At 38.1% G+C, this 15,822-nt stretch overlaps 1 protein-coding gene across 6 annotated transcripts in view; it reads left to right on the top strand.

The window, feature by feature from the left end:
• The window catches only part of ARAP2 (ArfGAP with RhoGAP domain, ankyrin repeat and PH domain 2), a 189,991-nt gene that overhangs the window by 41,900 nt on the left and 132,269 nt on the right, over positions 1–15,822 (top strand). For all 6 annotated transcript variants that reach the window (XM_074395987.1, XM_074395988.1, XM_074395990.1 and 3 more), the window contains exon 7: positions 10,659–10,728. In XM_074395987.1, the coding sequence (XP_074252088.1) occupies positions 10,659–10,728 (70 nt within the window). The remainder of the gene's footprint in view (positions 1–10,658; positions 10,729–15,822) is intronic.

The raw sequence follows: 15,822 nt of genomic DNA, 5'->3' as shown, positions 1-15,822 counted from the left end.
GAAATTCTTCCTCAAAATGCAAATCTCTGAAGTAACCAAAAAAAATATACCTATCAATTTCATCATCCTACAGCCCACTAAGAAAATGTTAGTTTGAGCTGGTTGTTCCCCAGGCTGAGTGCACAGTAATATCTTGGGGTCCCCTTGTTATCATCTTTGGGATTCTCTATGCCTCTCTCTAGTGTTTTGGTCTTTCCATCTTTTCTTTGGATAAAGCACAACTCTTTGAAGCTTCCTGAGAAAAGGCGGATAAGAAGTCAATATTTTTGAGACCTTCCATGTTTGAAAATGTCTTCCTCCCAACCCCCCCTGACAAAAAACATTGTTATTGATGATTTATTATGTTTTAGAAATCTTAACTGGAAATAGCCCTTCTCCAGATCACTAATTTGTATCCTTCTAGATTCCTAGTATTCTAGAGCTAGTATTGAGAAATCTGATTTTTGATTCCTTATACATAGCCTATTTTTCAGTTTTTGGAGCTTTTATTGTTTTATCTTTCAATACCTGTTCTATTTTTTCTTTCTAGAATTCCTAGTAGTTTTGGTGTTGGACTTCTTTCCTTGAAACCCTGATACAAATGTAGCTTTTCTGTTTTCCCTTTCTGCTAACTAGGGTTTCTTTAGTTGTGTTTCTTAACCCACTTTTGTTTTTTTTGTTATACTGTATTTAACATACAAAGCATTTTCTTTTGAGTATTCTTTTTATGTCATAGTGTTACTTTTTCACAAATAAATTCTTTTACTTCTCTGAAGAGATTAAAAAAAATTTTTTTGAAGCTTTCCAGTAGAGTCTATTTCTTTTAACTTTTTGGAGGGGTGGTTATGTGTTTATCATTTACCTTAGTGGTATTTTTCTCAAATGTTATGTTAATCTTGAGCTGTCACTTTAGAGTAAAATACTGCAAAACTGATTGGAAGCACTGTAAGCTCTGTTAGGCCATGCTATTAGTTTGTTGTAAGATGATCATGGTAGGTTTTTAGTAAAGTATTTCCATACAGATGTCTCGTGCTAGTACCTTTTAAATGAATCTTCTTCCTGAGGGTTATAAGCCTGATAACCAGTTTTTTTTTTTTCTTTTCTTTTCCTTTTTGAGACAGAATATTGGTCTGTTGCCCAGAATGGAGTGCAGTGGTATGATCTCGGCTCACTGCAACCTCCACCTCCTGGGTTCAAGCAATTCTCCTTCCTCAGCCTCCCAAGTAGCTGGGATTACAGGCACACACCACCATGCCCAGCTGTTTTGTATTTTTAGCAGAGATGAGGTTTCTCCATGTTGGCCAAACTGGTCTCAAACTCCTGACCTCAGGTAATCCACCTACCTTGGCCTCCCCAAATGCTGGGATTACAGGCATGAGTCACTGCGCCCAGCCTGGTAACCAGTGTTCTGGTGGCTTATTAGAGAAAGTAGACTTTGAGTATTGATAGTTATGATGTAGACTTTTGATTCTTCTGCTTTAATAAAGCCATGCCTGAGTCTCCCAGTCCCCAAACCTCCTGTTTTATTCTCTCCACTGAGTAAGACTAGACTATTACGTTGAGTGGAGGTGGAGGGACAGTTTTCCAACAGTGCAAAGTGGGGAAGAGGGATTCTGTGATGTTGGAGTGCAAGTCTACATCTTAAACTGCCTTTCAATATATCTGTTATTAGCACCTCACCCTCGCCTTCATAGTCACTGCCAGAGTTACCTGGTACCTCTATTTCCTGAAATTTTCAGAGATTATGCAAGAGTAAATGTGTTTTTCTCTTAATTTAATTTAATACTGGCTTAGCAATCAGTTCTTATCTCTCCTTCTGCTTTTCTGATTTCTAGATATTGTTACAGTCCTAAACTTCTCTAGTAAATGTTGGCTTGCAGGTATTTATTTATTTTTATTTATTTCTTAATCCTTTAATATCTTTTAGTGAGGTTTGGGGAGGAGGAGAAGTAATTGCAAGCTTTTAATTGATATTTTAACTGGAAGCTGGTTCATGTTGGATTTTGTATGATATGATTCCATAAAATAAAGAAGTGTGAGTCTTTCGACATAGCTTTTTATACACCACTTCATGAAAGCACTAAGCTCTTTGTAGATATTTTTAAAATTGGTAGTTGTACACTAGAATTCAGGCTTTATCATTGACTTCCAAGAGTCTTTTTAGCCCCTGGAATTTTATGTCGAGTACCTGTTTTTTGCCTTCTCATTTTAAGATGTAGATATAACAGAGAGTATAGCAGAGATGGAAGCTGAGATTGAAGATACTTTTTTGTGTTTTATTTTTGTTTTTTGGCCCCAGCTCATTTGGTTCATATAATCTTGGAAATTGTTAGTTCGGTTTGTTGAAAAGTGAGAAAATGCTCTTTAGAATAAAGACGTGCTGGCATTTTGTAGAGATATTTTAGTAATTCTTGGCATCTCTCTCTCTAAAATACTTTGTTACTGCATCATTTAAAAGTCTCCTCCTAAAAAGAGCTATTGGATAAATAAATAGGTGAATAAAAATGAGCAATTAGGTAAATAAAAATATATACTTTTGGAGATTGTAGTACTAGAAAATATTGGGTCACATTAGGGTTAGAGGAGGGAGTAACGTAAATTATGCTGTGATACTTTAGTGCTATGTAAGCAAGGCAGATGAATCTGGAACAGCATGGTGGTAATATTTTTTCCTTTGCAATTGTTGAGAATACTTGAGAAGTATGTTTTTCATTACCTTAAATGTCAGGATTAATAAAAACCATAAATTTGACTTAATGCCTTTGATGTTCTTTCCAATTGTGTGATTTTTAAAGGTGACAGGTTGGTAGCCTCTCACACCTTAGATTGGTATCATTGGTTAGTTAGCATGCTTGTTAGATATCAAGATTTACTTTTTAAGTTTAAAGATGTAATGTTGAAAAAAAACTCTGCTGGCACTTAGGAATGAAATTAAACAGGAGTGCCTCTGTGTGAGTACTTCATAAATAGAGACTTAATTGTGTGTGCATACAGTGTTGTTAAAAAATAATTTTTAAGAAACACATTTTGAGACAACAAAAACTGACACCAGATGGTGAAGCTGTTTTTATGAAAGCAGTTGAAACTTTACACCACCTGCCTTACCAGAGCTCAAGGGAAGAGTTTATAGAAATCTGTTCAATAATACTGCACAAGCCTTATAAATTATTCGAAAAAAGCTTCTTAAGGAAATGTTTCCCTTCAGAACCCTAAAAACGAAATAAGATAAAACTCAGGCTAATGTGTTTCATGTCTGCTTTGCCTTTTTTCCTGAAAGAATTCTGAAGCATTTTGCAAGATTGAACCTACATATAAAATACAGAGGTTAAATGTTACTGCTACCTTAAGGGATGTCCTGGGTACTTTGCTAATAAAATGTATTAATGTCTGCTTTGTGTAGTGGTTAAGAGCACTCTTTGAGAAGACACTCCCAGATAGTATTTTTTATTAGTTGTATGAGTTGGACAATTATTTAACTAACCATTGTCCCTGTGCCTTCATCTCTAAAATGGGTATAATAATGTTACACATGGTTGTCTGGAGGATTAAATGAGTTAATATTTGTATGTGGCTCTACACAGTGCCTGGAACAAACGACTATATGTTTGCCATTTTTATTGCCAAATGTAGTACCAAATAACTTCTCTGTTGACTGCAACTTTAAATCTATTTTCTGTGCAATACATTATTATTTCAGATTTAATTTATATTGTGTGGTAGTCAGAACACAGGTTAAGATGGCATTGTCTTGTATACATTTTCTTTTTTGGTTTTTTAAAATTTATGAAGCAAATTGCGCTAGTGATATTTAAAGATATAACCTCAGAGAAAACCTTGAAAGTACTTTAGCAACTTTTTATCTTGTATATATCAAGTATATGTAATTACAATGGAATTACTTGCTGGATAGTGAGTATATGTTTAGAAACACATAAGAGAAGTATTGAACTCTTGCACAGAAAAGATAATTCTTAAGCATTTAGTAATTATTGATATTTACAATCTAACTTTACATTGGCAGAAGCACAGGATTTCTCAAGCTAAATTTGAATTAATTTGTAGGGTTTACCAATATGTATTAACTTAAGTTTGTATTTGCTAGAAAAGGGAATAGCACTGAGAAAAGATCTAATTGTAAGGTTTCATCTTTAAATAACTAATTATTAGAAGTCAGTATTGAAGTTTGTATGTGGAAAACAGCTAATTGATGTTGATACTTTTAATGAGTAAAATAGATTATTCAATGTTTATATGAAGTTAGTTTTAAAAATGAATTAGTTATTTTACATTTTTTAAATAGGAAAGTATCAAATGCATACATTTTAATAAATTTTTCTTTTTGTTTTCAGCTTTATTGAGATTTGACAATCGTCATATATATTAAGGTGTACAATGTGATGATTTAATATCCCTATATATTGTGGAATGATTAACACAAACGAACTAATAACATAACTGTCACCTAACAGAGGGGTGTGTGTGTGTGTGTGTGTGTGTGTGTGTGTGTGGTGAGAACACTTAAGATGTATTCTCTTAGCAAATTTCAAGTGTACAATACATTATTATTAGCTATATTCACCATGCTACATATTACATTTCCAGAATTTATTCTTCTTATAACTGAAAGTTTGTACCCTTTATGGGGGATATAGGTGTATGTGGAATCTAAAAAAATAAATAAACATAGAAACAGAGTAGAATGGTGATTATCAGGGACTGGGAGGTAGGGATAATGGTTAGATGTTGGTTAAAAAAGTTTTAATTTGGCCGGACATGGTGACTCATGTCTATAATCCCAGCACTTTGGGAGGCTGAGGTGGGCGGATTACAAGGTCAGGAGTTCGAGAGCAGCCTGGCCAATATGGTGAAACCACATCCCTACTAAAAATACAAAAATTGGCTGTGCATGGTGGCAGGCACCTGTAGACTCAGGTACTTGGGAGGCTGGGGCAGAAGACTCACTTAAACTTGGTAGGCAGAGGTTGCAGTGAGGCAAGATTGTGCCACTGCCCTCCAGCTTGGGCAACAGTGTGAGACTTTGTTTCAAAAAAAAATAATAATTCTAAAATGTATTTTGAAAATTACATGAAAATTAATGGTGAACCTTTCAAGCTTTCTGTAGGCTCTTATTTTTTTTTTAACAGCAAGGTAGTGATGGCAGCAGTGACCCATCTGGAGCTGCAGCTGCCGTCACACTGGCTGCAGTGGAGAGGTGCAGCCAGGGCTGCATACTCCACAGAGATGGCGTGAGTCAAGGACAAATGGGAGCCCCACCCCTTCCAAGTTGGTAGGGCAGAGCTCCTTGGGTGCTGCTGCAGCTGCCAAGTTGTGGCTGTGTGACCCAGGCCTCCCACTCCATGGAGCAGACAGGAGTCCCACTCTCTTGGGAGTAGCTACAGATACCCAAGTTGTGGCTGCCGGTCCAGGCCTCACTGTGGTCTTGGTAGGGCTGGGAGTGGGCAGGAGCCCTGAGTTCCCAGGTGCAGCAGCCTCTGCCCAAGCCAGGGCTGCAGAGTCAGGCATCTCTGCACTCTTGGGGACCAGGAGGCCTCCCTCTACCCCTGCAAGTTCAGAAGTGTCTGCTCCTATTGCTGACTTCTTCCCTGCTCCTGGCATCCACTCCAATCTCAATGCAAGGTTGGGGCTGAGTCCAGGTGCTGTCACAGCTCATCTGGATGTGTGAATGCTTGGGGCTGTGCTGATATGCCAGCTCCCTGCTGCCTTGGCCCCCCTCTGGACTTTAGGTCCTGATGAGCATGGGAGGTAGGAAAGCCAAGGGAGTGCTGAGGGCAACTTAGCACTGGCCTGCAGACACCTCTTGGCATGAACGACCTAGGTACCATGAACAGCAGCAGGAAGTGAGGCTGGGCCATCGGCAGAAGGGGACAGGTCCTTCATGAGGCCCCACCTTAAGGACAGGGAAAGCCTGAAGGGTGGGGGCTGGGCTGCTAGTCCTGCTGACTACAGTAGCAACTTGTGGTGCCCTTTCTGGGCCTGCCCATGGCCACCCATGGACCAATTGGTGAACACTTCCTCTCCTGCGGCTCATAAAAGCCCCAGGATCAGTCAGAGCTAAGCAAACATCAGGATGACCAGCTGCAGAGAGGAGCTACCCACTCCAGGGCCTACTCTGCTACAGCTGCAGCCATCAGATGAGCTCCCTGCAGAGAGGAGCTACCCACCCCAGGACCTCCTCTGAGCTATTCTGTCACTTAGTAAAGCTCCTCTTCATGTTGCTCATCCTTCACTTGTCTGTGTACCTCATTCTTCCTGGACACAGGACAAGAAGTTGGGACCTGTCAGATTCCAGAGCTGAAAGAGCTGTATGTAACAAACAGGGCTGAAACAACCTCCCTTTCTCACTGTGTTGAAAAGAATGAGAAAAGATCTGTGGCCCTTTGGGGAGCTGAGACCTAGGAGCTCCCTAAGGCAGGGCTGTGACCCCCTCTTTGGACCTCTGAGGTTCCTAGAGTCTCAAGCTTCCAGGTGCCACCATGTTTCCTGGTGGCAGCTGTGGAAGCTGCTTGTGGTTTACCTGGTCCAGATGCAGCCTCACAGAGAGCTGGCGCCTGTGCCGACACCTGGTGCTGCCCCCCCATCCCCCCCCGCTGCAGCAGCTGGCATGCGTCACTGTGTGCAGTGGCTGGACCCCAGGCTCGGTTGCTCACACAACCCCTCACTGCTCTACACCTGGCTTGCTGTCAGCAGTCATAGGATCCAGGTCAGTAGTGTGAGCTGAGCACAGCCTGCCAGACTGAGAGGGCAGAACAAGCCCAGTGGACCCCCCAAAACTCAGGCAAAGGTGCCACCAGCCACAGAGGCTTCTGGCCACAGAAGCAAGACCTCAAGGATCCTGCAACAGTAGTTTTACAAAATGTTTATTTTGTCACATAAAAATCTGATTTTTAATACTTGAAAAATAAAATTAAGGATGAAGTTTTTCAGTCGTGTTTATACAATGCAAATTCAAGTAAACATCTTTCTGTGAAAAATATATCCCTTTTTTTCTTCACTAAATATTAGGTATGTTTTACATGTGAGGAACTATGATAGTCACTGCTTTTATATTGATGAACAAAACAGAAATAGATTCTGTACTCAAGGATCTCAAAATCTCTTTGATGTGATGGATATCATATTTACCCTGATTGATCATTACACCTTGTATGCATATATCAAAATATCTCATGTACCCCATAAATATGTACAATTAATATGTATCAATAAAATGCATATTTTACAAAAAGATAAGGAAAGGAAGGCTCAGGAAAAAAGAAATCTAGTGTGGTTGGTATATGAAGCAAAACAAATATATGATTACACATTCTGCTTAGTGTCATTCAAGAAATGGAGCAAGAGAACAAAGAGACCTGAACGGTCTATGTATAGTCAGGAATGGTCTCTTGGTGGGAATGACATTAAAGCTGAAATCTCAAAAATAAGAAGGAGCCAGCCATGTCAGGAGTAGGCAGGCAGCATGCCAAGCAGAAACAATGGAATATGGGAAGGCCATGAGGCAAGAAAGAGTCTGGAGAAAAGAGGCAGTGTGGCCAGAGACTGGTGTCCGCAGAGTAGGTACCCACCGATTTTGACAGCCGCTGGATGAATGGATGACTGCAGAAGCCAACTTTTGGTGATGAGAGTGCTGAATAGCTTTCTTCACCTGCGGGACAGTTGTTCTTTAATTGGCTATACCCTGTGGCTTCTCACTCCATTTCACTGTGGGCCAGGATTTGTCTTACTTACCTGTCTCGTCATAGAGTGTTAAAGGGATTTAATAATCTTTAAAAATATTGAGTTAAAAACAGAAGAACACATCAAATAGTCCCCTGGCAGTTGAGAAAAATTAAAATAATTGGTAGAATGTCTTAGGAGCTTATTGTCTCAGAGGCTGAGATTTTTGTTGATTTTCCTCAGAGATCCAGGGGTAGAGTGTGTCCTTTGCTTTATGAGTGCCTGAGAGGGGAGGTGTAGCTAGTCAAATGGTAAATCGTCGACAGATCCTGAAGCCTAACAAATGCTAAGCTATCTGCCCTCCTTCTTCCCCTCCTCCTTTTTCTGTGGACACAAATATTAAGTTCCTGGATGTTGCCTCAGGTCACAAACTGTCTATCAAGATGGTGGTGGAATTCTAAGAAAGTTGTATGAGTTGGAGTGGCTGCAGTTAATCTTAAGTAAGACATGTTAAAATAGGTTGTACCCCTTTTTTTCACACTTGATGTTTTGGCAGGTTTTGAAACTGAATTTAATTCTGAGTGTTCTAAAGTCTTATTGCATGTTTCTTTTAAAAGATGTTGATTATATGAGTACTGATCATTTGAGTTTTTATTTGTCTGTCATCCTGCCCATGGTGCCAGAAGGATTGTGCTTTTAATCACGTCACTCATTCCTTCAGCAAATTAGTTTTCCATGCCATATTGCTCCCTGTGTTACCTGCTGATCATAGACAAGGAAATATTCTTAAACGTTGTCTTTGTAAAGCGTAAGAGCTGGTGTGGGAGACAAACATTAAACAAATAAACAAATATATAAAATTAGAGGTTGTGTTAAGCGCTATGAGGAAAAGTAGAGGGTGCTGTGTGAGAGTAACTTTGTTGTCTGCTTTGGATCCGGTCATCAGGGAAGGGATTTCTTTGTAGTATGTTTAGGTGTAACTGAAAGATAAGAAGTCAGCAAAGGGAATAGAGGGGTAATGGAAGGCCCTAAGGCCTCTGTCTCTCACAGATGTTAATTATTTTTATCTTAAAATGGAAGATTATATGCACTATTGAGCTCTAGCGCATCATTCACAATGTGAAGTGGGTTGTGCCCCACTACAAAATCTTGATTTACCAAATTACTGTTTGGATTGTGTGGGAAGGTATGTGTTTCCTTGCCTTTAAGTGTGGAAAAGACAAACATGAAATAAGTGAACGGTGACTAATTTATTCGGCGTATAATTGCTGTGTGTTCGTTTAATATTTGTTTACCTTTTAACTTTTAATGCTGAACATTTAAGGAACCCTGTGTTGCCAGAAAAAGTAAAATCCAGATGGCTCTAACACTGTTGGGTGTGGCAAAGTGAGGAAAACCTGTGGCAGACAGGGCAAGAAAAGTTAAAAAGAAGCTGAAAGATGAGAAATAAGATGGAAAGAGGGCTGGGTGGTCAGTTGTGGTAATATGTTTTTAAAGCAATTTTTTTGAGATGGGGGTCTCACTGGGTAGCCCAGGCTGGAGTACAGTGGTGCAGTCAAAGCTCACTGTAGCCTCAGCCTCCTGGGCTTAACTGATCCTTTCACCTCAGCCTCCCAAATAGCTTGGACTACAGGTGTGAGCCGCTATGCCTGGCTATTTTTTTTTTTTTTTTGGTATATTTTGTAGAGACAGGGTTTTGCCATGTTGCCCAGTGATCCACCCACCTCAGCTTCTCGAAGTGTTGGGATTATAAGCATAAGCCACCACACCTGGCCAAAATTAAAAAAAAAAATTTTCTGTAATCAGTTAAATATGAAATGGTTATATGCTTTTAAGATCTTTTTATATGTTGTTATTACTTCATAATTCAGTGCTTATATGTGAAAATGCTGTCTGCACTGAAGAGTCTCCAAATTTTTTTAGATTTCATCAGATTTGGTATAATTTTATCTTACGCAGAATGTATTTGCTAACGATTGATTTGGGAGGCTTGCTGTGTTTCACTTGCATAATAGATGTGTGACTGGGGAACCAGCCCAGAGACACGCTCTCCACACTTCCTGAAGTTCTTTTTCTATTAAGTCTTCTGAGAGCCAAGGAAAGTTATGCCAACTACTTGTTTTAAACATTTTAGATAATTGCAAAAGCACAAGGTAGATAGAGTTGATGTTTGTTTAGAAATAATATTTTTTAAGAATAGGAAGTTTTCATACATTATCTGTGTTAAAAACTAAAAGTACCTATGATTGTTTGACTCCAGGGAAGGATAATATAAAATAAAAACAGAAAGCAAGCCTCAGTAAAAGCAGTTCTTCCTTTCTTCCTTATATAGTCAGAAAAAAGTGTTTCTTTTTTTCTTTTAAGTCTAAGTGGAAACATGTGATTATATTATTTTGCTTTTGTTTTTCATGTCAGTAGCCATTTTAAACTGCATTTGCCTTTCATATATGATCATTTAAAATATATATATTAATATTTCACTGAGTTCTGAATGCTTATAAATGATTTTGTGTATTTGTTCAGGTCTTTTTCAGCTTAGTCAAAATTAAATATTTTTTCCATGAAAATCCCATTGACTAAGCCTTATTGTTTTAGTAAGATATTTGTGCCCTAAAACAAAAATTAAGGGAAAATAAAATAGATATATAAGCTTAATGAAGGATGGAAGCTTGTATTATCTTCATTAAAAGATTGTCTTTATTGTTGGAAATGGGTTGAGTGATAGTGTTTCTGACCACATTTTATTTTGGACTAAGCCTTACAAATGTGTATGTCAACACTGTTAATAATGCCATTTAAAAAATTTCCTAGGTCAACTGATTAGAAAGTGCTATTATGCTGTTTTTTTCTATGTGCCATGGTCAAAACTGTATATTATCATAGCCTATTTTCTACACTGTTTAACAATAAATGAGAATATATTTACATGGTTATATTACAAATGGATTTAACAATCAGAGTTCATGGTACTTGAACGTAAAATAACAATTTCACATGTTTTGCAGAAAACGAATGTTTCAGAAGAGATGGGTGAAATTTGATGGCCTTAGCATTTCTTACTACAATAATGAGAAGGTAAATACATTTTACGGTTTTCAAAAATTGCTTTATGCATACTCGGTGTACTTAAGTAAACTGAGCAAGCGGTTTGGTTTTTAAGAATAGGAGGTGGATTCCCAACTTGAAAAGAATTTGAAGTTGGAACTAATAAATATATTACCATATGCTTAGTTAATTAAATACAGGTGATTTTTGTCTTAAGTATGTACTTTCTGTTAACACACTAATTTTAAGATTTAACCACATGCTCTTATTTGTAGCTCATAATCTAACATTATTTTTTCATTATTTAGAGATTTCTACCCCCTAATATTGGCAATACCTGTGGCTCTAATAGAGATTTAGGTGGCTTCTTATATATTGCTTCTTTAATGCTGCAGGATGGAAGAATATATGCTTTTAGACAAATAGTAACACATACTGCATCATAACACACATTGTATGCTCTATTGCTGAGAATAATGGAAGGTTCAGAGAGGTGTTGTTTGGTTTCACTTTGCAGTAACCCACATAGAACATCAAATAGGAATAAACACACCTCTTTGAGGTTTGCAAGATGGTTAGATGAATATTTTTGAAAAGCAGTTTTTTTGTTTGTTTGTTTGAGACGGAGTCTTGCTCTGTTGTACGGACTATGGCACGATCCTGGCTCACTGCAGCTTCTGCCTCCTGGGTTCCAGTGATTCTTCTACCTTAGCCTCCTGAGTAGCTGGGATTACAGGCACGTACCACCATGCCTGTCAAATTTTGTAATTTTATTAGAGACAGAGTTTTACCATGTTGGCCAGGCTGGTCTCGAACTTCTGATCTCAGGTGGTCTGCTGCCTTGGCCTCCCAAAGTGCTGGGATTACAGGTGTGAGCCACCACCACTGGCCTTAAAAGTTGTTTTCTGTTTTAGTTTTTTTTTTTTTTTTTTTTCCTAGTTCGCTTGTACATTTGAATGTTAAGACAATTCTATGCCTAGGGTGAGTACAAAGTAGTCTGTATATCTGATGGAATCTCACTGCTGATTTTCTTCAGCACCTGTAACCTTTTCTGGTTTGATAGAAGTGAGGAGGAAATTTACTCAGGAGTGAGACAGGTTTCTATGCTCTAAGACTCGGTTGCTGGTGGTACCATTATTTTCATTTGAGATAATTTCTAGTAACTGTGTCAAAGTGGACTGTTTATCTCTCTTTCTGTCTGTCTGTTCTTTTAAAGCTCATCTCAACTTCAGTGAAGAGATGAGGACCTCTCATGTTATTAGTTATTAATGCAATGAAAATGGTGCAGCTTGTTTGAAATTGAGATTTAAAAGTTCATATAAAAATGAGATATTGCAAATCATTTAGCTTAATATTAAACATTTTTAAATTGTTATTTCCTGTGACATTTCATCCCTTTATTGTCTAGATTTTTAGTTTCATTTTGGCAAAAATAAAAACACTGGAGTGGGTATTTCCTAAAAGGAGGCATAGTTTCTGTTGTGACTCTTCTAGCTAAAGGGATGCATAGGTGTGGCCATAGCTACTATCTTGACTGGGTGACCCAGTGTTAACAGCTATGCAGCTGGGCCTTTTAATGTTTAAATGTGCACTTGAGGAGCATGTGGTTGGGCATTTGGGAGACAGTGTGCCGAGCTGCATATTCCCTAGGTTTCTTCCACTTTCCTCAAGGCCTCCCAGTCATGTCTCAGTAAGGACTTCTTCATGGTATCGCAGCAAATGGCATGATCCAAACAGCCCTGGTATTTTATCACCTGCTAAGAAATCTAACTCACCCCCACTTTCACTCAGTTGTGGGCAGAATTGCCCTGTGATTGTTTCATTGTCTCAAAGTGGTAGATAAATGACAAACTTGACCTAGATATCTGTGTGTTACAGACTCAAGAGATGCTTTAAAATTCCTTTCCTTAAGGAAAATTTTATAGTCTGAAAAACACAGGCATTTTGAGCATATTGTCATTTGAGTATTTTTCTCCTGTATTGTCTGTATCTTGTACTGTTGTGAGACAAATATATGATCAGCTCTACAGTGTTAAAAGTTACAAGGTTTTTCTTGGGATCTCATAATAGATGATAAATGAGCCATTAGATAAACTACAACTTTCTGAGGTTATAGTGACATAGTCTTTTGCTTGTTAAGTACATTTTGATCACCTCTGGGGATTATTTTTCTATTATTCTACCAGAAATATTTACTTGTTAAATGTATATAATTGTTAAAGGTGTATAGATTATTTTTTTAAGGAATTGTTTTCTCTTTAAAGGAACTGTTGGAAAGATAATGTTTTATTAATCCCTTTTTCTTTCAGTACAGTGCTACTTGACTTATTTCTACTGACAAAATGAGTTAATGATAACATTTTACTCAGCAAATAGTTAATTGTCTCACTGGAGAGGGTTTTGTTACAAGCTCCTTTAATTCTTTTACAAACTAAAATTTGGGAACAGATGACCCAGATCACCTAGGGGAGAAACTAAATGTTTTTAGGCATTCTAAATTTCCTGCTGTGTGGTCTCAGCCACTGCAGACTTAGAGGAGAGGGGCCTTTACACTGTCCTCAAAGATGCTGTGGCCTTTCCCACCTCCTTAGGTTGCCTGACAATGGAAAAATATTGTCTTTGTCTGAATTTCTAGAGCACTTGTTGGTCTAGTTTTGGCCTTGTCTTGCCATTTTAACCTACTTGCATTTATGGGATTTCCTTTGTTAAGCCAGTCATGTCATATATTTCTTCATAATGATCTTTATAAGCTATGACTGAGTATACACTATGGGAAACTTGAGTGTGTCTTTTCCTACATGTTCCCCTTGTGTTTTTGTTCTTTCTTCTGAACCTCCCTAGCCATTGCCATCTATGAAAATTCTGTGCAAACATCAAGACCCATCTTGTTATTCACCTCCATACGCCTTTTCTTATTTTCTCCAACTGTATGACATTTGAAAAACAATATACAGGAAAAATTCAGAAGGAAAACAAACTGGAAGTAGGGAGGCAAATCACGAGACTGTTGCACTAAGCCAGGCGTTAATTTATTAGCGTGTAGACTAATGTATAGGTTCAGTGGAGGCTCAGTGGAAGTGATAAGAAATAAATTTCAAGAAATATTAAAAATGAGCCATCAGAGTTTGTTATAATTGTGATTGATTAGACATAGGATTCATTCATTCAGAAAATATTTCTATAGTGTTAACTACATGAAAGGTGGTGAGGAACACAGAAAAATGACCTTAAGCCTATTTGGAGAGACCATATTAATCAAATGATCACACAGGTAAATATAAAGTTACCATTGAAATTGCAATGAAGAATTGCTATAAAGGAAAAATTCAGGTTGTTGTTAGCTTAAATTAGGGTTAACTGTGAGGAAGAAGGGCTGGAGAGAAAGTGCTGGTCAGAAAGTCTTTCTTCAGGAGGATGTATTTATGCTTAAATGTGAAGCATTTAGAGGCAGTAGGTTTGTGCAGATGGATGTGAAGACAATCCCTTGCAGAGCAAACAGTGTATGCAAAGGCACTGGTTTGGGTAGAAATGTGATATAGTCAAGAAACCTCAAGAAAACCCACGTGACTGTAATTCAGAGTTGGTGAGTGGTGGGGAGGAAGTTGATTCTAGATGTGGGTAGAAGCCAAGTTATGTGGGTACAAAGGAATCAGCAAAGGTCAAAGATAATTTCATCCTATTTCAGGTTCAGGTGAACTAGAAGAGTTGATATTTTAATGAACAGGCATACAGGGAGAGTAAGTCTTCAGGGGAAAATAAATTCAGTTTTAAAGTTTGTGGTGCTTAAGAGACAGTTACATAGACTATTGATGACTTGAAATGGCAGTGAAATTGAGTGAAATGGACAGATAGGAAAGGAAGAGAGAAATTTCAGGTTACTCTGCATAAAGTTGGTGGAACTGGAGGTCATTATATTAAGTAAAATAAGCCAGGAACAGAAAGTTAAGCTTTTCTCAAAGTGAATCTCAACAAAGTAAAAAGTAGTACAGAGGATACTAGAGGCTGTGAAGGATAGGGAAAAGGGATGGCATAGGGAGACATTTGTTAAAGGGCACGAACTTACAGCTAGAGAGGAAGAATAAGTCCTAGTGTTCTATAGCACTGTAGGATGACTGTAGTTAACACTAATTTCATGTCGTTTCAAATAGCCAGAAGGAGGATATTGAATGTTCCCAACACAGAGAAATGATAAATATTTGAGATGATGGATATGCTCATTACCTATCTGATCATTATACTTTATATATATCATAACATCACTATGTATTCCATAAATATGAACAACTATCTGTTAATTTTAAAAATTAAGTGGTGGGAAAGGATTTTTATAAAGAGAGAAGATAAAGTAAAAAGGAGAAGACGTAAGTTGTTTACTAAGTGCTTATTCCTTGACATCCTTCTCTTCTTTTCTGTGTGAAGTTGCCCATTCATCTTCCTGAATCACAGCTCAGTTTTTGCTGCATGGGAGGACATAGGAGAGCCTCCAGTGCATTGATATTTAAGATTACATTGAAGAATAGGATTTCGGGGATACGCAAAGTCAGGGATGGGAGATTGGAACAGAGCTAGTGAAGAAGAAGAAACTTAAAAAATACTCAGAGATAATGCCATGATGATATAGTGTATCTCGTTAAATAGCAGAAGAGGATATCCTTCAGGGAGAATGCCGTGACGCCACCGATGACTGTCCCTTACCAATTGTGAAGGCGGGAGTTTATGGCTAGGAGAAATATAAACTCGGTACTTGCTCCCTGTATGGAATGGTTTAGTGCCTTTCTTCCTAATCAGTAGATTTCAGGTGTCTGGGTTCTGCTCAAAAGTATGGGTTCCGAGGATAATGCTGTAGAAGGGAAGAGAATAAGAAATCCCTTAAGGATGTGTCCGAATTCTTCTAATATTTCAGACCTTCTGTAACGTGGCTTTGGTATGCGTTATCAGTCTCCTGTCTTTTGACTTTACATTGTTGTCCTCTTATTTCTCTGTTTTACACCTCCATTATTCAGTCTTTGTGACCAGAATGCCACCCCCCCCAACACACACACACACACACACACACACACACACACACACACTTGTCTATCTGGTTAAAATTAAGGTTTTTTAAAAGTGAGGTTCAAATACCAC

Source organism: Saimiri boliviensis, chromosome 3 (genome assembly GCF_048565385.1).
Source record: "Saimiri boliviensis isolate mSaiBol1 chromosome 3, mSaiBol1.pri, whole genome shotgun sequence".
NCBI lineage: Eukaryota > Metazoa > Chordata > Mammalia > Primates > Cebidae > Saimiri > Saimiri boliviensis.
The sequence above is the reverse complement of the archived record's forward strand: the minus strand, read 5'-3'. Positions and strand labels throughout refer to the sequence as shown.